Source organism: Gasterosteus aculeatus, chromosome 4, assembly GCF_964276395.1.
Source record: "Gasterosteus aculeatus chromosome 4, fGasAcu3.hap1.1, whole genome shotgun sequence".
Classification (NCBI taxonomy): domain Eukaryota; kingdom Metazoa; phylum Chordata; class Actinopteri; order Perciformes; family Gasterosteidae; genus Gasterosteus; species Gasterosteus aculeatus.
In genome coordinates this window covers 22,307,790-22,324,792 of record NC_135691.1, presented here as the reverse complement: position 1 = coordinate 22,324,792, position 17,003 = coordinate 22,307,790, and the positions used below count along the sequence as shown (strand labels likewise).

The following is a 17,003-nucleotide window of genomic DNA, read 5'->3' as shown; positions in this document are numbered from 1 at the left end:
TTCTTGTGTTTTTGGATCTATATCAGGTTACTCCTGAATTAAAAAAACACATGTTCAGTACACCAACGAGTAAAGAGATATTTCATGGACTCACTTAACCCCAGCGGTATGGATCACTTGGTACAAGGTGATCTAAGGCCGCTATTTCATCTGGTTGAAAATCCAACATGATTTGATGGAACAAACACCAGCCAGGTTGCATTTTATGGATATGCGTGGTGAGGACGGATACTGGTTTTAATGACCCACTACTCTTTCCTCCAATGTCACCACATCCGTTTCAAGGCGTTACGGCTACGTTCACACTTTAGTGCTCAATTGTGACTGACTGAAGCACATCAAATTTATATGATATTTATTTATTTGTATTGGTATAATGTTATTTGGCTACATATCCACTATTCAGAAGAAACAACACAAAGGCTATGCAATGTGCCAGAGAGGAATGAGATTGTGGCATTCAGCACAAATTCACACGAATATCGGGTGGAACCCAGTGAAAAAAGCCACAAAAAATAGCTTCATAAACTGTTGGCTGTGGATTTAATTGAGATAAAAGCATGTTCCCCCCTTTGTCCCATAACCTCCATCCCCTCCTCACCCCGTTAACCTGCTCCTCCTCCTCCACTGTAGTTCTGTCAGCCCAGCGGTTGGCAGCTGGTTCCCGAGCGGCAACCTGCTTCCTTCTTTGTAGCGGTTCTGACTGACATCAACTCTGACCGTCACTACTGTGCCTGCTTTACCTTCTGGGAGGGCCTGGACAACCCACAGGTGAGACGCACTGATTTGGATCAACGCCGTTTGGTATGCAAAGATGCAAATAAAAGGTGTAGTGTTAAGCTGATGTGAGTGGCTTCACGTTGATGCTTTCTTCGTCCAGCTAAAGAAGGCGGAGGCCGGCGAGGTGGACGAGGCCGATGATGAGCTCACTGTCGTCCAACCAGCTCAGGTCTTTGCCCCCAAGAGCCTGGTGCTGGTGTCCCGACTGGACCACACGGAGGTCTTCAGGGTATGACACTCATTTGTGCATCTATAGTGATAGTTTATGTGTCAGTAGACATTAGGATAGGCGGTGTGTGTGTGTGTGCAAGCACGTTCCACACGCTCTCTCATTCAATTTATTTCTCTTCTTTTTCTCTTACAAAACAAACTCAATGTCAACAAAAGGACTAATCCTCCATATTTTGTTCTTATTAATCAGAAAAACCCAAGTCTACACCTGCTGTATTTAAGTCTATCTCTTTGACCCAACTAAGACCGGCTTTGTTTCCTTTGTTAACTCTTAGTTGACCGAGTTAGAGGTAAAAATGTACATTCTGTTCATTTTAGTTCAAATTTAATAGAAACTGCATGATACCTTTTTTTTTTTACTATTGACAACTTATAGCCTTATAGACAAGTTTCCCGGGCACTTCCGGTTTACTTCCTGTTTCTGCCAAGAACTTCCGGCGCAGGCTGAGTAGTGGTGTAAAAATGGCTTTGGAATGGCAACATTCGACCGAAAATCTTGTTAAAAATGGTGTTTTGACCAATCCGCATCCAAGTAAGGTAACATCATGGGCGGACAACATGTCGATATGGCCCAGCATCACAACATCCAAGATCTTTTCTTATTTTATTGATGCCATGGCGGTGGATGGGAATGCAATTAATAACCTGAAAAGCTCAGAGGCGTTTCAGTACCTCCATTCCGACAAAGTGGGCTGTGTACTTTTACACATTATGGGCATATAAAGGCCGATGTTCAACCAAGCCAGTCCGTTAACAATTCAGCGCATAACGCCTGGGTTTTGATTACCAAGACGGGAGATGTGGAGACTGCAGGCTGTACCTGTAGCCATGCAGCCGCCGTGCTTTGGAAGGTACGTTAGCCCATCTTATGCTTGTATTAAGATGTTTGTATGTATCCGTGTGTTAATATATAACAGAACACAAAGAGTAATAAAAAGAAAAAGTAATCCCCTCTAGCCTGCCTGCACTAAAAGCATGCTTTAACCCTTCAAAGTCGACTGACGAGCGTCAAAGTGCGCACCCCTGACATATCTATTAATAGCTTCGGAATGGATAAAGGTATTAACTTACTTTTTTTTCTATGAAAAAGCTGACATTCGTCTGCGTAATAATTAGTAGACTGTGTTGACTTTGAATGATAAGCCTTCCGTATTTGAGTGCAAATCTATAGCATTTTACTCACTTGTAGATGGTTGACGGTCAAAACATTCTCCTTCCGACCAAACATTCAGCAATCGCCACGGGTTGTTGCAAACGCGAACAGCACAATATGTCCCGGAGCCGTGTCGGCGTGTAACACCATCCATAGTTTACTTTTTCTGCACGCTAACCAAAGACAGTAAAAGACGCTAACTCGCTAACCGGAAGTGCTTTGCAGACACAACCGGAAGTCGTTGGCAGAGTGAAAGGCCAATGGCGGCCCACCTATTTCACTCAGAAAACTTGTCTATAGCCCATCACTGAATATAATACAGTCAATATCAGGGCCTTCTCCCCGTGTGGCATGCTTTTATTGACCCTTGTGCCCTCCCCCCCTGATTGAACAGAACTGTTTGGGTCTGATCTACACCGTCCATGTAGATGGCCTTACTGTCCCCATGGAAACGGTGGTTGGAAATCTCCTCACTTGCGTCATCCCCATCGCTGGAGGCTCTCAGGTAACTGCTAACCACTCCTGCCCTTGTCTCTCTCAAACACACACACACACACACACACACACACACACACACACACACACACACACACACACACTGACTGTTGGACAAAGCTCAATGCTGATCGATCCTCAGTCTCATTCCTTCTTCTGTGTTGCTGCTGCTCGATAGTCTGCACCCTGTATGTTTCCACATGCCTCGCTCAGCAGTACAGTCTGTTGGCGCAGCAGTTAGCGCAGCATCTCCATCAGCACGGGCCTCTGCTGCCACTAAACGTCCATTCGTGTTCGCTTGATACAGCAAGAAAGGCCCTAGCTGTGCTTGGACTCTTTGTTTCTGTATGCAGACAATGAATGTGCACATGCAGAAGTGAAAATGGCGCTGATCTTCTCCACAGAGCTGGTTTCACAGCAGGTCTCCTGGTTCGCTGATTCGCACGGCGTTTTGTAAAGTTCAGGGTACAGTCTTTAGTGCGGACTGCAGCATTTCAATGGGAGGCCGTCATTTAGGGGCACTTAACAGACATAGTGATTCAGCAGATAAACACAACGGACATGTCTGACATAGCAGATACCAACCATGAATAAACTACGTACTAAAAAGCACATGTCAAACAATCAACAGAGGTAGAACGAAGCAAGATCGCAAACGCCTCCGCAACTACGTTAAATCTCTAACTTTATGTTAAAAAACAAGTGCTGCCGTGCCGGCAGATGACGAAGGGTTGAGCCATCTTGTTTCTCTCAGTTCTGTGGAGTGTGGAGCACATTTCCAGTATTAGTGTGCTAGCCGGGTGTGTTCCTTTAGCCAGAGCTAGCAAACTGTCAATTAGCTGTCGATATTTTACATCGGAATATGTCCTGTGGCATTTATTTTCTGTATGGATTTGTTCGTTTTACAAGGCGTGAACCAATAATATCCATCACATCTATAGAGGGGTAGTAATTTTACCAATATAGTAATTGAGTTATTCAAGGGACTAAACATTTATAAACAATTCATAGTGGTAAACACACTGGTATTGGATTGGTATTGGGAAGTAAAGAACTAAAGAAAAGGAAACAACATCGCTGGCCAATGAACAGCTTCCTATTTCTTCCTATATTTTCCTAAGCTGACTTTTGTTTTGGAAAAATGTTATGCGTTTTATCAATCTTTCCCATTGCACGTATTGTTGGCCATGATTAATGCTCATCGGTTAAACCTGTGGCCTCCCCAGGTCATAACCGAAGTGTGCTGTTCGTACGCAGCCTATACACTGGTTCCTCTGTGTTACAGACGGATGAGTCGCCAGTTTGTAGTTTAGACCAGGTTCCTCATGACGGGGCCTGTGATTGGCTGCTGGCCTCTCTCCAGGTAACACTCTGTCCGCCAATCAACAAGCCAATCTCTGTTATTGATTCTGCGGATCAAACGAGCGCACCCGGTTTCTTTTGTGTTGCTTTCTCGTCATAATTTCAAATCATTGCGTGATTGATGGCTCTTCTTCTTGTGTTCTGTTTTGTGATCAAATTTCCACAAGAAAATTATTTCTGCTTTTTTGATCATCTCTCCTGTTTGACATAAGCCTGATTAGTTGCAGCCATTTCACTACACTGATTATTTTTTAATTGATTCCTCACTTTCTAAAACACACATGTTGCTGTGCAGGTTGCCTTTTTTAAATTCCTAAAGCAATTCAATTATCTAATCAGTAACGCACACACACGAATACACACGCATATCTGATAACACTCATGGGTGCGCAGGCAGTTTTACCCCTACAAACAGGCACACATATATGTGCATACACACACACACCCTCGAAGACATGCAGGTTTGTACTGCGTCACTCCATCGGAGCACAAACTGTCCTGTTCCTCCGGCTCAAGAGGAGGGGATTCCACTTAGAAAAGTGTGACTTACACACATCTCTAGAACTGTGTGAGCGGCTAAATGTCTGTCATTACATAGAGAGACTCTCCCAAACGTACACAGCAGAATGATTCCTGGCATCAAATAATCCTCTAGCCTTCTACAAGGCCTGCGTGGGACTTGTATGTTCATGAAGACGGTCAGCATCAGAGTTGTTCAGCCTGTAATATGTGCGCCTATTTTGTTGACGTTGTGATGAGTCTTCCTGTTCCGCCATCGGCCGCCCAGTTTGGTTAGGCAGTAGTAGACATGCGATCCTCTGCTCACAAGCGGAAACCGGCCAGCAACGCTTCTTTCCATCATTAATCTGGTTTACAACGGCGGTAACGACTTTGCTGTGTTTTAATCGCGCTAAACCGATTAAAAATAATGCTCAAACAACAACACCAGGATGCAAAAAGTTTTAGTTAAATGGAAGAATCCTGCGTTTTGGAAACTATTATAAGATCTTTGATCTTTTCCCAAAAGGCGTTGGTCCAATCAGAGCTCGGCAACGCTTAGTAGGACTGACCAGTCTGTCAAGGGTGTGTTCATAAACTATAAATATAAGCATGCAGCTCCTCACCTAGAGTAGTAACTCAGTATTTCTTCCAAGGCCAACTAGCTTTGTTTTTAGATTTTTGTTGCAGAAGTTGCGGTCCCCTTAAATACACACTTCAGTTAGTTCTCATTCTTAAAGCCTGTTTTCTGCTATAATACAACGCATCTTTATAAAGCTGCATGCGGTCTGTTCCAGGACGGAACGCTAAACCGGCCTAGCAGCACTAACTAAGGAGGAGGACACTAGTAATTGGGCTGGCTTTCACTGAATGAATATGCTGCCCCTTTCCACAATTACACATTGGTCTTATTAAAATAAACGGTAAACGTTTCCCTGCAGTTTTCTGACCAACAAGGCGTTTATGTAAACGGTTTACACAACCCCAAATTTGAGATGAACTTTAGGCTGATGGCCTGTTGTGAGAAATGGAGAAGGTACAGCAGCAGGGCGTCAGGAACACCGTCCTTACTACAGATGGATCAAACCACGACTGCTGCTGCAACTTTTCACCACAATCTGCACAACATCTGACCCTGACCTCTGAACACTGCGTGTGGCAGTGTCCGTTTTCCCCAATGAAAGGAAGTGATGGGCTCTTCTTCGAACCCATTAGCGATGGAGCTGTTACAGTTCAGAGGGAATTCCATTCCCGGTTTCCGGACACTGTCTGTCACGCTGCCAAGCGATCTGAGCGACAGCAGAGCTTCAAACACGTCAAACTGAAAGTTCCACAATTTGTTTCGCTTGAGGTTGTTGAAACTTTCTGTCACATGACAAGAACACACATCATTTAATACTTCAGTTTAACCCCTTCCCCTTCGATCATTGCAGTGTGAAAGATGCATCACAGTGTTTCCAGCATAGTCTGACTATCCGAAGAACCATAGCCACCATATTTCGAGGAGTAAAGTAAAGAGACGCCATATAGACCATATAGACATAGAGTGTCGCCCCGTCTCTCTATAATGAACATCATGTAGTTTGAAGAAGACTTGAAAGTAGAGATTGAGGCCATGAACTCATGTTTACAATGTTTACTAAGGTGGACATTGGAGAGAATGCAGTTTTTTAAGATACTCCCGCCTGGCACAAATCTAAATAATACTATGCAATTCCATGTGTACTGCACCATATGTACTACATTTACATTCTCACAGAGATCTAGCATAAATAGAAAATCTCTTACTGCAGCGTCACCTGAAGGTCGTCACTTGACATAAAGTGGACATACAATCCAGCTGCAACGGATCTGGACTACTCACCAATGTGTGTATGTTTGAGAGACCAACAATGAGCTGTTCTAGTAAAAGGAACATCTCTGCATACTTCTCAATTAGTTTGACTGCTGTAAATGACAGGTACTTTATTCTGAGTTATTGGCAGAATGGCATGATGCTTCATCTGTTATGGTGCTGCCGGATGCTAAGTGATGTGCTATGCTTTGTTTTGTATGCCTGTTTCTCATGTTACAGTCGCACCTTTTATTTTTTTTAACCAGCGTCATCTTGGAGTTCACGATGTTCATGACGTTGTCTTTGCAGCTTCCTGACATCACTGTCATGTTGTTGTACAGTTTGGGCATCCTTTGTCCTCACTCCTTGTTTCTAACCTTTGTCGTCTTCTGGTGTGTGTGTTTGTGTGTGTCTGCTTGTGTAGCCGGGCCAGCAGGAGAAAGCAGCCAGTTTGGTACGCCGGCCCGTCTCCCCCTCTCTGTCCCAGCTCCAATCAGCTCTGGGCTTTTGTGCCTTCCTGTGCCCCTCCCATACCTATTCGCCTCAGCCGATCCATGCACACCTCTCACCTTGCAGCAGGAGACCCAATTTAAAGTCTTTCATACACGCTCAATGTGTGACTAACAACTGATCAATCTTTCCCTGAAACTGAAGTAAGAAACTGAAGTGGCCTTCGGTTGGTTAACAACTCCAGCGAGCTTCAGACAGTGCAGCTTACTAACAAAGAAAAGCAAGCTGAAGCTGTTCAGCTTTGAGTCATTTAGAACTGTGATGGAGGTGCTCCATCAGCGTTATGTCGAACAACACATCGGCCTCTCATTAACTCAGTTATTGTTGTTAAGCGCTCACCTGTGAATGCTGCTGCTATTGCAGCTGTGCAGAGCGAGACAATGCAACCAGGTCCATTAGAGCCACATAAGGTGAAGCTTTTCTTTTCTTCCCAGACACAGACAATGTATCCAACGGGTCTGTAAACCCTGAAGGATTTCATGTAATTGTATTGGTCTGCTGATAAGAAGCACAACCTGAAATTTGATTTGTATTCATTTCAAAAAGGAGTCTCAAATGTTTGGTGCACATCAGAGGTCCGGTGGCTACGTGATCTCTCCTCAGATGTCCTCATCTTGTCTTGTGACGCGTAGCTGTCCAGTATTATTGTGCGTATTGTGCTCGTACTGGATCGATTTATATTTCCGCCGTCTAAATCATCCTCATTCCACTCCCGGAAATGCTACTTATCAAAACCACACACAAGTCAATATTTATTGGCTTTGTCTGGCGCTAAGTAGACATCCAGCCCTACCAAATCTGTGTGTAAAGGAGGATGTGGTTGTTAGACACAGAGTTTAGTGCGAATCAGAGAGACAGACTTTCGTCCCTGCGATGAGCCGTGTAAAGAAAGCTCTGTTTTAGAACGCCATCTAGACCAGATGAGTGTGTCCAGCAGGCTGAAAGTTGGAACTGCTCATTTTATCCCACGGTCCTAAACGAATCATCCTGATCAGCCTCCTTCCCGCTTGTGCTTCCCTAATGCTGCCGTGAAAAATGGCCTGCGCATGACACGCTTGGATTTCTCTCACCCACAAAAGGCTCATTTGACACGTTGGTGTTGTTCTTTCTGCGGTGCGGCCGTTGGCATGGAGCCCTGCACGGCTCCATTCCCGGCTCCATTAGCTTGAGTGGCTTGCATTTTACTTGTGATGTACCTGCTAAGCCTCTGTGGGGACCTCCTCTCCCTCGCTGACCCACGCTGCTCATCCGACACGCCCTGTGATTAAAACCCAATGTTTCTGTGGAACGGCAGGCATTCTTTGTTCTTTTCAACCCTCTTTTTACTCTCTTAATCTATAGAGAACCATAACATTAGGCGCTGGCGACCGGCAAGTCATCCAGACTCCCATCGATGACGCACTTCCTGTCAGCGGCAGCACCGTGGCACAGCTCTTCAGACAGCTTGGTACGGTTACGTCTCTGTATATAGTTCATTTCAGTAGTGTGTTTTCAGGTGTTTGCTTGGTGAATATAACTAATAAAGTTTCGTCGTTCTATAGCTGGAGAGTTCTACCCGAAAGAATCTTCTATTTAGGGAAGATAGACGGGTCTACAGCCCTATAGACTTCCCTGACTGAAAACAAATGGACAAAATAGAAATAATCAGATGCATTATTTATGATGTTAATCCATTTTTAGAACGGCGTAGAAAGACTGTCACTCACCCAATCAGTAATCTGGGACGTAAATCCTCAAAACTGTTGTTTCAGACTCTTTTCAGACTCTGCTGGTCCCACATGTAAGCATGACGTTGGTTTGCCTCCTTGTCCGCACCCCCTCCTCCCCCAGGCATAGTCAACGTGTTGTGTCTGTTCTGCGCCGCCCTGACGGAACACAAGATCCTGTTCCTGTCCAGCAGCTACCAGAGACTGACCGACGCCTGCCGGGGACTGCTGGCCATCATGTTCCCCCTCAAATACAGGTGGGACCCCCTCCGCTGTCCCTCCCCGCTGCCTTCGGGTGTATATCTGGGTGCTCCTAGCCTCAAGACACACATGTGCCAGATGTGCTGAATGTCATTCCTGTTTGTGTCCCTCTCAGCTTTACCTACGTTCCCATCCTGCCGGGGAAACTGCTGGAGGTCTTGAGCACCCCCACCCCCTTCATCATCGGTGTCAATTCCTTCTTCCGCTCGGAGACACAAGAGCTGGTGGGTTTCCACTACCCAAACAACAGCACCTAGTACTTAGTATAATATTCAATTTGGAGGATTTACCTGATGAACGGCTACATCATCTATTAAATACAGTGTTTCTCCTAGGTTTACAATCTTGTGGGGGCGGACCGGCCCACGGGGTGAGGGGTGGTGGTTGGGAGTAGACCTTTCTGTATTTCAACTAATATCTAAAATTTGGAAATAAGATAGCTGTATTAAGCAGGAGCTCAATTAGTCCTAGCCCAATTCACTTCTCTTATACCCTGAGCTAATCTTACACACATTCTATTTGATGAAGAAAACGTTGTGAAAACGCTCACTGACCCATTAAGCAGCGCTTCATCCTGTTCTAAGCTAAATAAACTCTTTACAGTCTGTGTCAAGATAAATTATCCAAAAATATACCGTAGGATAATTACCGTCTGGATCTGATAATCAGAGAATTCCCTTTGTTGTTGTCTTTATTGAAGCTTGATGAAGGTGTAGTGAACCCTCCCGGTAGAGATGTCCCCCCCAATCACAACAAGATGCAGTGTCTTGTACAGTAGTCTCATGTCTGCTATCAACAGATGAGCGGTCAAAGGTCAAGCGTTGGGCCGTGTTTGTTGCGTCCTGTAATGAGCGCCTGCTAACAGAGGCGACTGTGTCTGTGTGTCGTCGTGCTGTCTGGGAAATGAAACGCGTGTCTGATGTGTTCCCAGCTGGATGTGATCATCGCCGACCTGGACGGCGGCACCGTGACCATCCCCGAATGCGTCCACATCTCCCTGCTGCCCGAGCCGCTCCTCCAGCAGACCCAGACCCTGCTCTCCATGGTAAGAGCTGAAGCCCCCTCCCTGAAACTGTCACATGCAACACGTTTCTAGGGACTTCAGGAGTCAGTCTCCCTGCATTTTCTTTTGTTGCCGATTTAAATATTATTTTATCAACATACACTATAAGGGCCCACAAGGGCAAAGTGAAAATATATTTTTACAATCCTTTGCAAAACTGAAATCTCTTTTCTCTCTCATATATATACATATATATTTATATAAATATCTATTTATATATCTATATATAGATATAAATTAATAATTTAAATTAATTAGGAATCACTTTCAAAAGCGTGTGTTTTAGACTCCTCGTGCACCATTGGCTTCTTATCGAGCACAGTAAAAATAAAAAGAAGAGATTCCCAGCAGCAGCTCTATTGTAAATAATGCCAGTTAGCTAGTCAATAAAGTATCAATCTATCTATCTTATCTATCCATCTTAATATCTAACATGTAGCTTCTAGTGCCACCGCATTCTGAGAAAGGCTTTGTTTCCCTCTTTAGTGTATAAACAAATGAATTCCCAGTTTTTTCATTATCTTATTTCGACATCTTATCTTATTTAGATTCAGATTTATTTCCTACTTCCCTTTTGTTGCTTTTGTTGACTGTGTGCACGTGTCAAAACGCATGTGGGAGCCCTGAGCAGTAAACCTGCGGTCTCAAGTATGAGATTCCCAATAGAGCTGCTGTTGGAAATCTCTTGTTTATTATCGACTTACTGGATGAACTGTAGATTGCTCTGATTGCATGAGTCACGTCTAATAACAGAGTCCGGAATAGTGAGTAAACGCCATGCTTTTGTTCCGCTTGGTTATCTTGGTCAAGTGTGATGTAATGTGTCAGATACATTTTAATAGCTGTAGACTAGTAAACGTCTGAGGAACAAACTACTGATGGGGACACTGTTTGTTTTACTCCATTTTACAGCTCATAAAAATCATTCACTCCCCTCAGCATTTTCACGTATAATTCTTTTACTGCTTTGATATGCACAGGGTGAGATTACCATCAAACAAGTCCACAGTCCACAGCTCCGGGTAGCTCTGCTTCAGATAAATGCTGCATAACATCCAATAGAGATAGTTAATTCCGGACCAAAGAAGCCCGGCGTGTCGCTAACATGCGCTAACATGCTGCTAAAATGGCGCTAACATGCTGGTTGAGCAGCTTCGCTGCTCTCACTTTTTCAGACAGTGCCCTAGTTGTGCAAAGCTGATAGTTCTCTCAAATTAGACCCTGTATGCCTGGCTTCAATAAACATTGTCATAGATTGATTTTATTTTATTTTTTAAATTTGTAAAAAGGTTTTGTGGCACGGCCTTTTTCTTTTCGTACACGAAAAAACAAACACAGAAAGTCCAAATTGTAACGCATGATTAATGATTAAAGGCTTCAAGCTACTAGACGTCCGGTCCTGGATTGCAGCCTTTGTTTGCACCCTTAAAACCTGATGATTCACTTTATGAATTTAGTGTTTCCCCTACCATTACATTGGGGGGGGGACTCCCGACACAATGTGCACACGTGTGCACACGTACACACAGGTGAGCATACTCCCACCAGCGGACAGAGAGTGCGCATCAGAAAGGTGTTCCCCTCCCTCCCAAAGCTGTAAACTGATAGGGAAACGGGTTCCTCCGACTGCATCCAAGGGCTGCATCTTCCCTCTGCTGTTTCTTTTGGAGACGTGTGGTCACAGAGGTGAAGGGTGTGCTGTGTTTATTTGGGAGACTGGAGCTGGCATCCAGTGCTTCGTCTCAACACCAGCGTCTGTTTGGATGCAGTGAGGAGCCTCGAGATTGGGAAATCCAACGGGCTCTTCCCACGGACCCTCTCCTTTTTTAAAGGGTTTTGTGTTGTAGGAAATCCATCGTCCTGTTTTTGTTACTCTAACAAAATAGAAACCGATGATGGTCTCTCTCTCTCTGTGTCTCTCTCTATCTTTTTTTAGAGATGCAGAGAGAAGTTAATAAGCTTTGTCTTTTGGTCCACATTAAAACCCCAGTGTGTAATTGTTATGTAATGCGGTGTAAACCTACTCCTGTAAAAGACATTGAGGCATTCGTCCGTTGTCTTTCATCTGGATTAAGAACATGAAAAACTAACTGTGTTGGACATTTTTTGCTTAGACAACGCAGAGAGGGCGTTCTTATCCTCTAACATACAGACACACGATCTGACCGCTCAAGCGTATGATGAGCTTCTTTTATCTGAATGATATCCTTTCTAAATTGATATACTGTCTATTATCTTGCAATGTGTCTATTCTGCTGTCCTCTGTGGATCCTATAAGGTTTTTATAAATGTTTTTTAAGTCATGATTACGTCATCCCAGTGGTTGGATTCACACGTGTGATGTTGCTCAGGTGCAGAATAGAATACCCTTAAGGATTGGTAACAGCAGTTGTACAACTACCATGCCATTACAAATATTGTTTACAATCCCAATGGCAGCTTATTCTGTTGTTGCTGGTGTGTGTGTGTGTGTGTGTGTGTGTGTGTGTGTGTGTGTCAAAGTGTCCTGAAGCAACACACTGAACCTGGACACACTGACCAGGCCTCTGATGAATGCCTCAGATGACTTTGCCCAAAACCCAATTCCTCTAAAAAAATAAGGATTTTATTGTGAAACCTCATGTTCCTACAACCTCGCCCGTCCCTCGTGTTTTGGTGTTACCGACTGCTCTTGTGTGCTTCACGGCCTCTGACCCAGAGACTCTTGTGTGTTGTGGTCCTTGCTCTGCATGCAGGGAATGAGAGCCGGAAACAAGTGGAGGAGAATTTGCTGGCGTGACACCAACACAGACTAACCCTAACCCTACAAACCTCAAAACATCCAATCTGCTCGCACAGACAGCACTACTGCAAAGCTGGAGAGCAGATTAGGAGGTGTGTGTGGTGGGGCTTTAGTGTGTAGAAGGAGGTCCGGCAGAAGGTCACCGGAGCCACGATGCTGGCGATTGTTCGGCAGCAACCGTGACTCGGAGCTTAGCTGCTGTGCTCTCCTTCCACTTAGCTGATTAGCTTTTCACATAACGGCCTCAGACCAAAGGCTGTGTCCAAGGTAGCACTCTGGGTTTGTTGCTGCTAGTGGCCTTCTCCAAAGGATTTAGGCCTTAATGTTAGGACACCTCTCCACAAATATTATGTCTTAAGAAAATTACTCCATTAAAAGGCGTTTAAAACCACAAATAACAGCTAACCAGTGTTATTCCAGGATCCTTTTATCTGGCCATATTGCCATGTGTTCATTGGTGACCGATCCAAACTGTGCGGTTAACAGGAAACGCACATTCAGTGGATTACCATCACACACTCTTTTCTTTATGTTGAACTCCTAGTGGTTTGATCCTGTCCTCAAACATACCTGCGAGGCTTCTGCTGGTCCTGCCCGTTTCTGAGGCAGCAGGCTACAGTTGCGATACAGGGGGCATAGTGACTGATGGGGGCTGTGTGTTTGTCGTGTAGGTTTTGGATCCGGAGCTGGAAGTCGCTGATCACGCCTTCCCCCCACTCTCAACACAACCCTCCGCGCTTAAGATCCAGGTAAGGAAACCAATCTGCTCCCAGTAGCTTCGTTCTCAAAAAATAATTATCTTGAGATTTTATGAAACATTCAAGTTTCCATACAATAGTTATGGTAAGGAATTAACTAAATGGAAAAAGTCTTAACAGACCGCATGATGAATTAGTGCAATCTCAGTCACCCCCACAGTGAACTGTTGTACACCCTCAACCCAAACTGTTATCAGATTTGGTCCTTAATCTAGTTTGCTGCTCTGAGGCCTAATGTCTGACCAGCAGGCTAGATCCTACATTTTTTTATTTTACTCTTGGGGCATTGAAAGGATGTTAAACATTTAACTCTATTAAATCGGCATGTCCAGGATTCTGGACATTCAAAAGTCTTTCAGACCCTTTGGCTAGTTCAGTTGTTCATTCCATTATTCCTTTGTTTTTGTGTGTGTGCGTGTGTGCGTACTTAAACCTGACTGTGTGTTCCAGGACAAGGAGATCCGGGGAGTCTTCCTGTGGCTGTTCGCTCGGCTCTTCCAGGGCTACCGCTGGTGTTTACACATCATTCGCATTCACCCAGAACCGGTGATCCGCTTCCATAAGGTCTGTAAAGAATACTGCATGCGAATATCCCCTCCAGCCAATCACCTGTGTGCTCTGAAGAGAGAGGTCGCCATCAGCTTAGTGTGTCGTGTGTTCCCGCAGGCGGCCTTCCTGGGTCAGAGGTCGCTGACTGAGGACGACTTCCTGATGAAGGTGTTGGACGGCATGGCGTTCGCAGGCTTCGTGTCGGAGCGAGGGCCTCCCTACAGAGCCACCGACCTGTTTGATGACGTGAGTGAGCACAACTTCCCCCCCTGTGTGACTGGGGGCGGTTGAAACCAACACCACTTGGATGTGAAACTTCTTTGTGGCGTTTCCACAGCTGGTGGCCAATCACGTTGAGCGGATACGACAAGAGGAGACCTGTCCGCACAAAGTCATGAACCACGTCAAGGAGCTGGCCGAGCAGCTCTTCAAAAATGTATGTTCTCAATGAATACCCTTCACTTAGCTGCTATCACTCTTCTCTGGCCCAGTTTCTTTCTTTCTGTCACTGCCTGGTTCAATGGGGATGTTCATTTCATACCTGTCCCTTTTAGGTTATTAAATAACAACAATAAGCTAAGTTAAAGAAAGGATGACGGTTCACTCTGTAATTTCCCTCATGTGTAAATGCCTTTTTTTTTTTTTTCCACTGGTTGGATTTACTGGCCTGACAAGTCATTGTACTTGCCTCGTGCATTCAGGCAATGCATATTGTTGACTCCTACATCTCCAAAGACCAATGATATGAGATATGTCCTCCTCTACGTTGCGTCTTTGCTTTCCTTATCTCACTTCCTCGTTCTCTCCCTCGTTCTCTCCCTCCCTCTAGGAGAATCCTTACCCCGTCGTTGCGATGCACAAAGTGCAACGACCGTCGGAAAACAGCCAGAACAGTGCACAGAGTCAGACGCCGTTCCCCATGCTGGACGAGGTGACGGTGGAGCTCTTCATCGACCACGCCGCCGCCAAACTCAAGACAGCGCCTCCTGTGGTTAAGGCGGAGCTTAAGAGCATGGTGCCGTCTGGGCCTCCGTTGGGTGAGCTGCCTGAGATTCTTTGTTATGTCTGAATCTGTAGTTTAATTCCAGTTCTTAAAACGGTTCGATTCATTTGAAAGTTGTTACAAAGGTGCTTAGAACTTGCACAGCAGCTGGTGTTGGGTGAGACAGTTTCCACTTCCACCTCCAACCTCCTCTGTGGACTTTTCACTGCCGACAGTTGGTCTCACAGTGTGTGGTTGAGCTCAGTGCTGCAGTGATGAATGAGGGTCTGACCGCTTCTCCACAGGAGACACCGTGGACAGGAACGGCAACGTGATGGCCAACAGCGCCCGCAGGCTGGAGGTGGTCAGGAACTGCATCACATACATCTTCGAGAACAAGATGCTGGAGGCCAAGAAGGTACAAGTGACTCACTCCTGACGCATGACTGGGCGTTTTAAGAGGGTTCCGTGGAGTCCAGTGCTCTTTTCACAAGCTGCACACTGAACAAACCAGTTAATTTGGCTCCTGAGCCTTTAGTTGTATTTTCCCTGAGGAAGGTAAGGTAGCCTTGTGAACTCGATGCCCTCCTGTTGGTTGTAGTGTTATGAAGCTATTGTGTGTGATTCATTGTAGGGCTGCACGGTATTCTGGTATAAGATCTCCTTACGGTATGAATTTCTCACATTGATTATAATGCTTGTCCTCTGTCTAGTTAATGCCAGCTGTGCTGCGGGCGTTGAAGGGTCGGGCAGCCCGGGTGTGTTTGACACAGGAGCTCAATCAGCACGTCCTGCAGAACCGAGCTGTGCTGGATGATCAACAGTTTGACTACATCGTCCGAATGATGAACTGCACCTTACAGGTGAGTCAGCAAATACTGGAAATCCTTTAAATCAATAATCAATAGCAAAAAAAGACTTGAGATTCATTTTCATCAAACTGCCATGGGAAACAGAAACATAGAAATACGTTGCTAAGGATCAGAATCCCTCTGCCCCCCAAAAAACAACTACTAAGAGATTCAAAATGACTTCATGGGGAAAAAAACTCTTCCAATAGAGCGAAATGAAAATACAAAGCAGTGTAAATTTCCGCAGCTATTTTTGATTTAGTCTTAGTCTTTAGACGAAAAATGCATATTAGTTTCAGTCACATTTAGTCATTTTAATCCTTCTTAGTTTTAGTCGACAAAAACTAGACTAAAATGTAATTAGTTTTAGTCACATTTAATTTACAACTTGTCTACAGCTGCATAATAGTCTAGCCTGCAGTACTTGGTTGTCCATTAGATGTCCCTCCTAGGACAGGTCTATAGCAGGTCGGCAAACGTTTTGACTCGTGGGCCACAATGGGTTGTTAAATGTGACGGAGGAGCCGGGCCAAGAACAAATGGTGGAAGTGTTTGTGTGAGCTGATATAAATGACATGTGAAAAATCATTACATGATTTGGATTTTAACAAATAGCAAAGCATTTATTTGCAATGCAATTTAACAAATTAGCAAAGGTGTAACAACTTCATGAGGACCAGGGATCTAAACACAACACTTTGTTGTCTTTGTCTGTTTACTTGCAACGCTTTTGACCTGGACACCGGAAACTTCATGCTCCTTTATTGTTTCCACTGTCCCAACTAAAGGGACCTTAACGTCCTGCAATCGTTGCAATAAATTATTTTCTTGATCATCATAAACCAGCCATTCTAAACTGGACCCCCACTTTTCATTCAACAGTCTTTTCTTTCTTTTTGTCTCTTTGTTTATTTTTTGGTTTCATGACCAGTTCTTCTCTCTTGTGTCCTGCGGGTTTTCCTCCACCTGCTCTGTGCCGCCACGTCCTTCACCTGCACTGCTCAGTTCTATTAAAAGGATCCACCTGTCACGTGTGCGCGCCTCTATGTTGCTTAGTAACGAACGTACGGTGGCCGAGGCGGTTTAACACCGTCTTCATCACCATGTGGCGAGTGAACTGTATTTGAAATGCGTGAGGCTTCAGAACCTGCAATGACTTTATTATGTTAGACGTGTCAACAGCCCTGA

The 17,003-nt window shown here is 44.8% G+C and overlaps 1 protein-coding gene across 16 annotated transcripts in view; it reads left to right on the top strand.

Annotated features, from left to right (window-relative positions):
- Positions 1–17,003, top strand: part of sbf1 (SET binding factor 1) — a 47,350-nt gene that overhangs the window by 14,406 nt on the left and 15,941 nt on the right. For 5 of the 16 annotated variants that reach the window (XM_078101099.1, XM_078101094.1, XM_078101096.1 and 2 more), the window contains exons 3-18: positions 634–771; positions 881–1,009; positions 2,559–2,669; positions 3,945–4,022; positions 6,778–6,807; positions 8,205–8,310; positions 8,694–8,826; positions 8,946–9,054; positions 9,762–9,875; positions 13,347–13,424; positions 13,884–13,997; positions 14,100–14,228; positions 14,320–14,418; positions 14,812–15,019; positions 15,270–15,382; positions 15,678–15,827. In XM_078101099.1, the coding sequence (XP_077957225.1) occupies positions 634–771; positions 881–1,009; positions 2,559–2,669; positions 3,945–4,022; positions 6,778–6,807; positions 8,205–8,310; positions 8,694–8,826; positions 8,946–9,054; positions 9,762–9,875; positions 13,347–13,424; positions 13,884–13,997; positions 14,100–14,228; positions 14,320–14,418; positions 14,812–15,019; positions 15,270–15,382; positions 15,678–15,827 (1,839 nt within the window). The remainder of the gene's footprint in view (positions 1–633; positions 772–880; positions 1,010–2,558; positions 2,670–3,944; positions 4,023–6,777; positions 6,808–8,204; positions 8,311–8,693; positions 8,827–8,945; positions 9,055–9,761; positions 9,876–13,346; positions 13,425–13,883; positions 13,998–14,099; positions 14,229–14,319; positions 14,419–14,811; positions 15,020–15,269; positions 15,383–15,677; positions 15,828–17,003) is intronic. The other 11 variants (XM_078101105.1, XM_078101100.1, XM_078101097.1 and 8 more) reach the window with 3 other exon arrangements.